At 44.9% G+C, this 10,581-nt stretch overlaps 1 protein-coding gene across 1 annotated transcript; it reads left to right on the top strand.

Annotated features, from left to right (window-relative positions):
• Positions 1-288: 288 nt before the first annotated feature.
• LOC119359708 (uncharacterized protein At4g19900-like) lies at positions 289-1,775 on the top strand. The gene has a single exon (XM_037625812.1). It carries the CDS (start codon positions 323-325, stop codon positions 1,655-1,657), a length of 1,335 nt encoding a protein of 444 aa, XP_037481709.1. The 5' UTR covers positions 289-322; the 3' UTR covers positions 1,658-1,775.
• Positions 1,776-10,581: the final 8,806 nt, after the last annotated feature.

The following is a 10,581-nucleotide window of genomic DNA, read 5'->3' as shown; positions in this document are numbered from 1 at the left end:
AAAGAACCATTTAGCGCAAAACAAACGTAACTTTAGCGTGACGCCCATTCAAATGCTGTAGTTCGCCATTTAAAATTTTGATCCTGATGCATGGCAAGTAAACGCACTAGGTTTGAGAGTTGACATCAGCAATATCGGAAGAATTAGTTGGTGAAAGTAGCAGCAAGTGTACTTAATTTTAACCTATCAGCAGCCATCATGCAGTCATGCGGATGGCGTCTCCTCCCTTCCCATGTTACAAAGACCGCCATCTTTTTTAGTTACTTGCCTCTAAGAGGCAGCCAATGCGCGTGGTGCAAGGGCGCACCAAGGCACCAACGCCATGGCTGCTACTCCTACGGCAACCCACGCTACTTCGCTCTTCTTCCCTCCCGCTCCGACCATGGCGCCGGCCCCTCGGAAGCCATTGCCGTTGCTCCTCCTCTCCTTCTCCTTCCCCGTCCTCCTCCTACTCTTCTCCCTCGTCTTCCTCCTCTCGCACACCACCTTCAGCCTCCTCCTCTGCCCTCTCCTCCCGCAGTCACCTTCGAGGTCAGCAAATGCCACGACGACCAGTGCTTCTGTCGCCGCCGCCGCTAGCCTTGACGTCTCCATGGACAGGACCATGCTCGAGTTCCACGTCACGGCGTCGCCACCGCCGCCGGCGCCTCTTGCTCCTACTAGACCGGCTAAGAGTAAGAAGAACAGCAAGAAAGCCTCCACGAAGCGAAACAAGGGCCTCTTCAAGCGCCTCATCAGGCAAGCTCCCCGGACGCGGCAGTTCGCGGCGCGCACGGCCGAGCTCTTCGCGCCGCCGTCGCCGCAGCGGCCGTGCGCGCACCGCTTCTTCATGACGTGGCTGTCCCCGCTCGAGCAGTTCGGAAGCCGCGAGGCCCTCGTCCTGGAGACCCTCTTCCGGTGGCATCGCGACGCCTGCCTCCTCATCGCCTCCGACACCATGGACTCCCCGGGCGGTGGCGACAGGCTCCGGCCGTTCCTCGACCGCGGCTTCCGCGTCCGCGCCGCGTCGCCGGACTTGGCGCACCTCCTGCGCGGCACGCCGGCGGAGCCGTGGCTCGGCGCGGTGCGGCGCGGGGAGGTCAGCCCGGGGAGCGTACCGCTCGGGCAGAACCTCTCCAACCTCCTCCGCCTCGCGCTGCTCTACAAGTACGGCGGCGTCTACCTCGACGCCGACGTCGTCGTCCTCAGGCCCTTGTCGGGCCTCCGCAACGCCATCGGGGCGCAGGCCGTGGACGCGGCCACCGGCGACTGGATGCGACTGAACAACGCCGTGATGGCGTTCGACCGGGGCCACCCGCTGCTGCGCGAGTTCATCGCCGAGTTCGCCGCCACGTTCGACGGCAGCAAGTGGGGGCACAACGGGCCCTACCTGGTGTCGAGGGTGACGCGCCGGATGCCGGAGCTGGACGTCACGGTGCTGCCGCCGCGGGCGTTCTACCCCGTGGACTGGAACAAGATCGGCGGGCTGTTCATGGAGCCCAAGGACAGGAAGGAGGAGAAGTGGGTGCAGGCCAAGGTGGACAACATCAGAGGCGGGAGCTTCGGCATCCATCTGTGGAACAGGGAGAGCAGAGGGATCGAAATGGAGGAGGGGAGTGTCATCCGAAGGTTGATTTCGGACGGCTGCTTGTTCTGCAATTCTTCCGTGGCTGCATGACAGGAGAGTCTTAGAACTGCATGCAGAAGGAGAGATGAGAGATCGGCTTCGGCTGGGGTGTGTCGTGTTTGGGTTGGCAAATTGTACATCTTACTTACAGGCAAGAAATAACATATATAGAACAGTGATTTTGCTGCACTTGAACATGGCTGGGAGGGTTGGGTGCCCCGCTGCACCGAAACCTCGCCAGAGAATTGAGTCCCACTATCTATCTTAAAAGCATCTCCAATAAACAGTCCATATGTAAAAGTACTATGTAAAAATATCTAACTTTTGGATCTTCAAGAACAAAAAATGCTGCTTCAACAGATGGTTCATATGTAAAAAAGAATTACATCACCGCCTTCCGGAGATGTAAAATTGAAAATTTCGTGATGCAAATTTACATCACGAGATACAAGTGATGTAAGACCGCGGCCGCCCGCGAAACGACCAACCGCCAGTTTATTTGTCTTCCCGCTCGCGACCGCCTGCCCGCCCGAGCACCAGTCGCTGGAAATCGCCGCCGCCCTCCGCCCTAGCCCGCGTCGCCTCCCCCGCCGGAGGGCGTCTCGCAGCCGCCCCGGCGCCGCCGTTTCAGGAAGCAGCCGCGGCTGGATTTGCCGACTTCGGCGGTCCGACAGCCCATATAGCTCCTCTTTGCCGGCCGCCGAGCTCCCTTCTCCTCTGCGTCACCGTCTGCAGCAGTGACCAATCCAACCACTGGCCATCTTCTACCACCCCGCGCACAAGGTGTTCGACGAAATTCCCCAAGGTAAAAAACGACGAAAGTTGATGATTTCAATTGGGATTGGATAGTATGTTTGACGGTGGTTATCTGCATTGTAGATGAGCTCGGTTGACTCCTCATTCGTGGATGATTCATCGTGGGATGAGGAATTTGGTTTGCATGAAGAAGAGGACATTGCTATGCTAGTGGCCATGCACAAGGGGAAGAAGCCGAAGCACGGTGGTTTCGTCTATGGTCGTGCGTTCATTCGGAGAGAACTGATTGTGCAAAACTATATTGTATTTGTGTTGCATTCGATCTCGTGGATACGAAGAACTATGTAATAATTTTATATTGTGGACATGTATAATTTTTTATGTTGTTTTTAGATGTTTTTTGCAATATGTGCGGCTGTACAGTGGCTGAACAACAGCCGCACGGCTCAAGATGACAACGGGGACAAAACCCACCGGGTTTTGCTTGCCGAAACCCATCCCCACGAGAAAATCGCAAACCCGTCCCCATCAACGTGCGCGGGGTTAAGTTTTTGCCCGTCCCCTAAACCCGTTGCTACCTCTTGAGCACTGCGTTGGATTTTCCCGAAGAGGAAGGAATGATGCAGCAAAGTAGCGTAAGTATTTCCCTTAGTTTTTGAGAACCAATATATCAATCTAGTAGGAGGCTACGCTCGAGTCCCTCGTACCTACACAAAAACAATAGCTCAACGCAACCAACGCTCTTAGGGGTTGTCAATCCCTTCATGGTCACTTAGGAAAGTGAGATCTGATAGAGATAATAAATAATATTTTTGGTATTTTTGGTATAGAGATGCAAAGTAAATAAAGTAAAACCAAAGTAAAAGCAAAGCAATAATAAATTGATGGAGATTGATATAATGAGAAAGAGACCCGGGGGCCATAGGTTTCACTAGTGGCTTCTCTCAAGAGCATAAGTATTCTACGGTGGATGAACAAATTACTGTTGAGCAATTGACAGAATTGAGCATAGTTATGAGAATATCTAGGTATGATCATGTATATAGGCATCACGCCCGATACAAATAGACTGAAACGATTCTGCATCTATTACTATTACTCCACTCATCGACCGCTATCCAGCATGCATCTAAAGTATTAAGTTAAAAACAGAGTAACGCCTTAAGCAAGATAACATGATGTAGAGGGATAGTTCCATGCAATATCACAAAAACCCCATCTTGTTATCCTCGATGGCAACGATACAATACGTGCCTTGCTGCCCCTTCTGTCACTGGGAAAGGACACCGCAAGATCGAACCCAAAGCTAAGCACTTCTCCCATGGCAAGAACAACCAATCTAGTAGGCCAAACCAAACTGATAATTCGAAGAGACTTGCAAAGATAACCAATCATACATAAAAAAAATTCAGAGAAGATTCAAATATTATTCATAGATAGACTTGATCATAAACCCACAATTCATCGGTCTCAACAAACACACCGCAAAAAGAAGATTACATCGAATAGATCTCCACGAGAGAGGGGGAGAACATTGTATTGAGATCTAAAAAGAGAGAAGAAGCCATCTAGCTACTAGCTATGGACCTGTAGGTCTGAAGTAAACTACTCACACTTCATCGGAGGGGCTTGGATGATGATGTAGAAGCCCTCCGTGATCGATGCCTCCTTCGGCGGAGCTCCGGAACAGGCCCCAAGATGGGATCTCGTGGATACAAAAAGTTGCGGCGGTGGAATTAGGTTTTTGGCTCCGTCCCCGATCGTTCGGGGGTACGTGGATATATATAGGAGGAAGAAATACGTCGGTGGAGCTTCGAGGGGCCCATAAGGCAGGGGGGTGCGCCCTAGGGGGAGGGGGGGGGTGCCCCCTACCCTCGTGACCACCTCGTGGCTTTCTTGACGGAGGGTCCAAGTCTTCTGGATCTTATCTGATGAGAAAATCACGTTTCCGAGGATTCATTCCGTTTGGACTCCGTTTGATATTCCTTTTCTTCAAAACCCTAAAACAGGCAAAAAACAACAATTCTGGGCTGGGCCTCCGGTTAATAGGTTAGTCCCAAAAATAATATAAAAGTGGATAATAAAGCCCAATAATGTCTAAAACAGTAGATAATATAGCACGGAGCAATCAAAAATTATAGATACGTTGGAGACGTATCAAGCATCCCCAAGCTTAATTCCTGCTCGTCCTCGAGTAGGTAAATGATAAAAACAGAATTTTTGATGCGGAGTGCTACTTGGCATAATTTCAATGTAAATCTTCTTAATTGTGGTATGAATATTCAGATTCAAAAGATTCAAGACAAAAGTTCATATTGATATAAAAATAATAATACTTCAAGCATACTAACAAAGCAATTATGTCTTCTCAAAATATCATGGCCAAAGAAAGCTATCCCTACAAAATCATATAGTCTGGCTATGCCCTATCTTCACCACACAAAGTATTTAAATCATGCACAACCCCGATGACAAGCCAAGCAATTGTTTCATACTTTTGACATTTTCAGAACTTTTTCGATATTCACGCAATACATGAGCGTGAGTCATGGATATAACACTATAGGTGGAATAGAATGGTGGTTGTGGAGAAGACAAAAAGGGAGAAGATAGTCTCACATCAACTAGGCGTATCAACGGACTATGGAGATACCCATCAATAGATATCAATGTGAGTGAGTAGGGATTGCCATGCAACGGATGCACTAGAGCTATAAGTATATGAAAGCTCAAAAGAAACTAAGTGGGTGTGCATCCAACTCGCTTGCTCACGAAGACCTATGACATTTTGAGGAAGCCCATCATTGGAATATACAAGCCAATTTCTATAATGAAAAATTCCCACTAGTATATGAAAGTGACATAATGAGAGACTCTCTATCATGAAGATCATGGTGCTACTTTGAAGCACAAGTGTGGTAAAAGGATAGTAACATTGTCCCTTCTCTCTTTTTCTCTCATTTTTTATTTGGGCCTTTCTCTTTTTTTTATGGCCTCTTTTTTTTATTTTTTTCGTCCGGAGTCTCATCCCGACTTGTGGGGGAATCATAGTCTCCATCATCCTTTCCTCACTGGGACAATGCTCTAATAATGATGATCATCACACTTTTATTTACTTACAACTCATAAATTACAACTCGATTCTTAGAACAAAATATGACTCTATATGAATGCCTCCGGCGGTGTACCGGGATATGTAATGAATCAAGAGTGACATGTATGAAAGAATTATGAACGGTGGCTTTGCCACAAATACGATGTCAACTACATGATCATGCTAGAAATATGATAATGATGGAGCGTGTCATAATGAAAGGAATGGTGGAAAGTTGCATGACAATATATCTCAGAATGGCTATGGAAATGCCATGATAGGTAGGTATGGTGGCTGTTTTGAGGAAGGTATTTGGTGGGTGTATGATACCGGCGAAAAGTGCGCGGTATTAGAGAGGCTAGCAATGGTGGAGGGAAGGAAAGTGCGTATAATCCATGGAATCAACATTAGTCATAAAGAACTCATATATTTATTGCAAAAATCTAGAATTTATCAAAGCAAAGTATTACGCGCATGCTCCTAGGAGGATAGATTGGTAGGAAAAGACCATCGCTCGTCCCCGACCGCCACTCATAAGGAAGACAATCAATAAATAAATCATGCTCCGACTTCATCACATAACGGTTCACCATACGTGCATGCTACGGGAATCACAAACTTTAACATAAGAATTTCTCAAATTCACAACTACTCAACTAGCATAACTCTAATATCACCATCCTCATATCTCAAAACAATTATCAAGCATCAATTTCTTCTTAGTATACAACACACTCATACGAAAGTTTTATTATTAATCTTGCATACCAAGCATATTAGGATTTTAAGCAAATTACCATGCTATTAAGACTCTCAAAATAATCTAAGTGAATCATGGGATATCAATAGTTTCTATAAAACAAATCCACCACCGTGCTCTAAAAGATATAAGTGAAGCGCTAGAGCAAAATTATAAAGCTCAAAAGATATAAGTGAAGCACATAGAGTATTCTATCAAATTCCAAATCATGTATGGCTCTCTCAAAAGGTGTGTACAACAATGATAATTGTGGTAAACTAATAAGCAAAGACTCAAATCATAGAAGACGCTCCAAGCAAAACACATATCATGAGGTGAATAAAAATATAGCTCCAAGTAAAGTTACTGATAGAAGTAGACGAAAGAGGGGATGCCTTCCGGGGCATCCCCAAGCTTTGGCTTTTAGGTGTCCTTAGATTATCTTGGGTGTGCCATGGGCATCCCCAAGCTTAGGCTCTTGCCACTCCTTGTTCCATAATCCATCAAATCTTTACCCAAAACTTGAAAACTTCACAACACAAAACTTAAAGTAGAAAACTCGTGAGCTCCGTTAGCGAAAGAAAACAAAAGACCACTTCAAGGTACTGTAATGAAATCATTCTTTATTTATATGGGTGTTAAAACTACTATATTCCAACTTCTCTATGGATTATAAACTATTTTAATAGCCATAGATTCATCAAAATAAGCAAACAACACACGAAAAATAGAATCTGTCAAAAACAGAACAATCTGTAGTAATCTGTAGCTAGCGCAAGATCTGGAACCCCCAAAATTCTAAAATAAATTGCTGGACGTGAGGAATTTATCTATTAATCATCTTCAAAAATAATTAACTAAATATCACTTTCCAAATAAAAATGACAGCAGTTCTCGTGAGCGCTAAAGTTTCTGTTTCTTTACAGCAAGTTCAACAAGACTTTTCCCAAGTCTTCCCAACGGTTCTACTTGGCACAAACACTAATTAAACACAAAAAACACAACCAAAACAGATACTAGATAATTTATTTATTACTAAACAGGAGCAAAAATCAAGGAATACAAATAAAATTGGGTAGCCTCCCAACAAGCGCTATTGTTTAACGCCCCTATAAATTTGCTTACAACTCAATGAGGCATCCCTTAGGAATTTCTTTCTTTCTAGTGATTATCAAACTCTTAGGCACAAGATCAAAAAATTCATTTGTAGCAATTGGTTCCTTAATGATAGCAAAAAGATTGGGATGAATACTTATAGATTTAAGATCCACAGTTTCCTTACTAGATGATTCACCGTTATTTTTAGGAACATACATAAGCTTGGCAATTTTAGTAGGAGGAATTGGAGTATTCTTTACGAAAGAAAAAGCGGTTCCAAAGTTTGTAATGATACCCTCAAGTTTATCAATTCTAGTAGAATCTAGGTTTATCTTCTTATTAACTATGGGTTCCTTTTCCTTAATATTTTTCAAAGTCATTCCTACCTTAGATACATATTGAGTAATTTGATTGTGGATCTTTTTATCTAGATTTTCAATTAATTCAATAGTAGCAACTTTATTTTCAATAATTTCAAGTCTTTGCATAACATGCTCCAAAGTTAACAAAGTTCCATTAACCAAAAGAGGTGGTGAGCCAAATAAATCTAACATAGCATTATAAGAATCAAAAGTATGGCTACCCAAGAAATTCCCTCCGGTAATGGTATCAAGGATATATCTATACCAAGGATTAACACCTATGTAAAAATTGCAGAGAAGGACTGAAGTAGATTACTTCCTGGTAGATCTATTTTGAGCATTGCAAATTCTATACCAAGCATCTTTTAGATTTTCTCCCTCCCTTTGTTTAAAATTTAGAACTTCATTCTCGGGAGACAACGGAGAAGATATGAGACTAGCCATGAAGACAAGCAAACAAACTAACACACAAGCAAACAAAGAGGAAACGGGCAAAAAGAGGCAAATAGAGAGAGAGGGCGAATAAAACGGCAAGGATGAAGTGGGGGAGAGGAAAACGAGAGGCAAATGGCAAATAATGTAATGCGGGAGATAGGGATTGTGATGGGTACTTGGTATGTTGACTTTTGCGCAGACTCCCCGGCAACGGCGCCAGAAATTCTTCTTGCTACCTCTTGAGCACTGCGTTGGATTTCCCCGAAGAGGAAGGGATGATGCAGCAAAGTAGCGTAAGTATTTCCCTCAGTTTTTGAGAACCAAGGTATCAATCCAGTAGGAGGCTACACTCGAGTCCCTTGTACCTACACAAAACAATAGCTCAACGCAACCAACGCGCTTAGGGGTTGTCAATCCCTTCATGGTCACTTACGAAAGTGAGATCTGATAGAGATGATAAATAATATTTTTGGTATTTTTGGTATAGAGATGCAAAGTAAATAAAGTAAAACCAAAGTAAAACCAAAGCAATAATAAAGTGATGGAGATTGATATAATGAGAAAGAGACCCGGGGGCCATAGGTTTACTAGTGGCTTCTCTCAAGAGCATAAGTATTCTACGGTGGATGAACAAATTACTGTTGAGCAATTGACAGAATTGAGCATAGTTATGAGAATATCTAGGTATGATCATGTATATAGGCATCACGTCCGAGACAAGTAGACCGAAACGATTCTGCATCTACTACTATTACTCCACTCATCGACCGCTATCCAGCATGCATCTAAAGTATTAAGTTAAAAACAGAGTAATGCCTTAAGCAAGATGACATGATGTAGACGGATAGTTTCATGCAATATGACAAAAACCCCATCTTGTTATCCTCGATGGCAACGATACAATACGTGCCTTGCTGCCCCTTCTGTCACTGGAAAAGGACACCGCAAGATCGAACCCAAAGCTAAGCACTTCTCCCATGGAAAGAACAACCAATCTAGTAGGCCATACCAAACTGATAATTCGAAGAGACTTGCAAAGATAACCAATCATACATAAAAGAATTCAGAGAAGATTCAAATATTATTCATAGATAGACTTGATCATAAACCCACAATTCATCGGTCTCAACAAACACACCGCAAAAAGAAGATTACATCGAATAGATCTCCACGAGAGAGGGGGAGAACATTGTATTTAGATCCAAAAAGAGAGAAGAAGCCATCTAGCTACTAGCTATGGACCCGTAGGTCTGAAGTAAACTACTCACACTTCATCGGAGGGGCTTGGATGATGATGTAGAAGCCCTCCGTGATCGATGCCTCCTCCGACGGAGCTCCGGAACAGGCCCCAAGATGGGATCTCGTGGATACAAAAAGTTGCGGCGGTGGAATTAGGTTTTTGGCTCCGTCCCCGATCGTTTGGGGGTATGTGGATATATATAGGAGGAAGAAGTACGTCGGTGGAGCTTCGAGGGGCCCACGAGGCAGGGGGGCGCGCCCTAGGGGGGGCGCCCCCTACCCTCGTGACCACCTCGTGGCTTTCTTGACGGAGGGTCCAAGTCTCCTGGATCTTATCTGATGAGAAAATCACGTTTCCGAAGGTTTCATTCCGTTTGGACTCCGTTTGATATTTCTTTTCTTCGAAACCCTAAAACAGGCAAAAAACAACAATTCTGGGCTAGGCCTCCGGTTAATAGGTTAGTCCCAAAAATAATATAAAGGTGGATAATAAAGCCCAATAATGTCTAAAACAGTAGATAATATAGCATGGAGCAATCAAAAATTATAGATACGTTGGAGACGTATCACCCGTCGGGTTTTCAAAACCCACGGGGAACCCGTCCCCACAAGCAGTCAATGAAAACAACAATATTTGAAAGAAAAACATGAGCATATTACAGCAGCATGCGACGACTGAGGGACCTAGGTTTAGGTTTAGGTGTTGTGTTGTGCCGGAGAGAGAGGCTTGAAGAGCGAGCGACACTGTAGCGACCGAGTGTGGGGTTGGTTTGTACTCCAGGGCCGCGATGCTGTGGGGCTCAGCTGCTCGGGCACTGTGGCTTTGGGCCAGTTGAGTCAAGATGGATCGGTGCATGCTAAATAACGTATTTTGGCGGGTTTTGTCGGGTTTCGGGTTCGGGTAGTACTCAAACAGGTTTAAAGCCGCGAAACATATCGGGTTTTATAATGTACCCACGAGCAGCCCCGCGGGGATAGGAAGTCGCCCATCCCCGTCCCCTAATAGGGTAAAAACCCGCGGGGACGCGGGTTTCGGGGCCCCATTGCCATCTTGACGCACGGCCGCCGGCCGGTTTTACATCTTCGTTTTGGACCATTTGTTGGAGTTGCTCTTTTATTTTCATCCCCGTTTTGGATCATCTGTTGGAGTTGAGCCTTTTTCGAAGATGTAAAAAGCACTTTTTGGTACTCCAAATTTTCACATCATCGATTTAGAGCACCAAAATATACATCATCTAGTAGATGCCCTTAG

This window comes from Triticum dicoccoides, chromosome 2A (assembly GCF_002162155.2).
Source record: "Triticum dicoccoides isolate Atlit2015 ecotype Zavitan chromosome 2A, WEW_v2.0, whole genome shotgun sequence".
In the NCBI taxonomy this organism is placed as follows: Eukaryota; Viridiplantae; Streptophyta; class Magnoliopsida; order Poales; family Poaceae; genus Triticum; species Triticum dicoccoides.
The sequence above is the reverse complement of the archived record's forward strand: the minus strand, read 5'-3'. Positions and strand labels throughout refer to the sequence as shown.

Excerpts from the sequence above, each read along its gene's own strand:
- LOC119359708 (XM_037625812.1), top strand. The coding sequence starts at position 323 with ATGGCTGCTACTCCTACGGCAACCCACGCTACTTCGCTCTTCTTCCCT.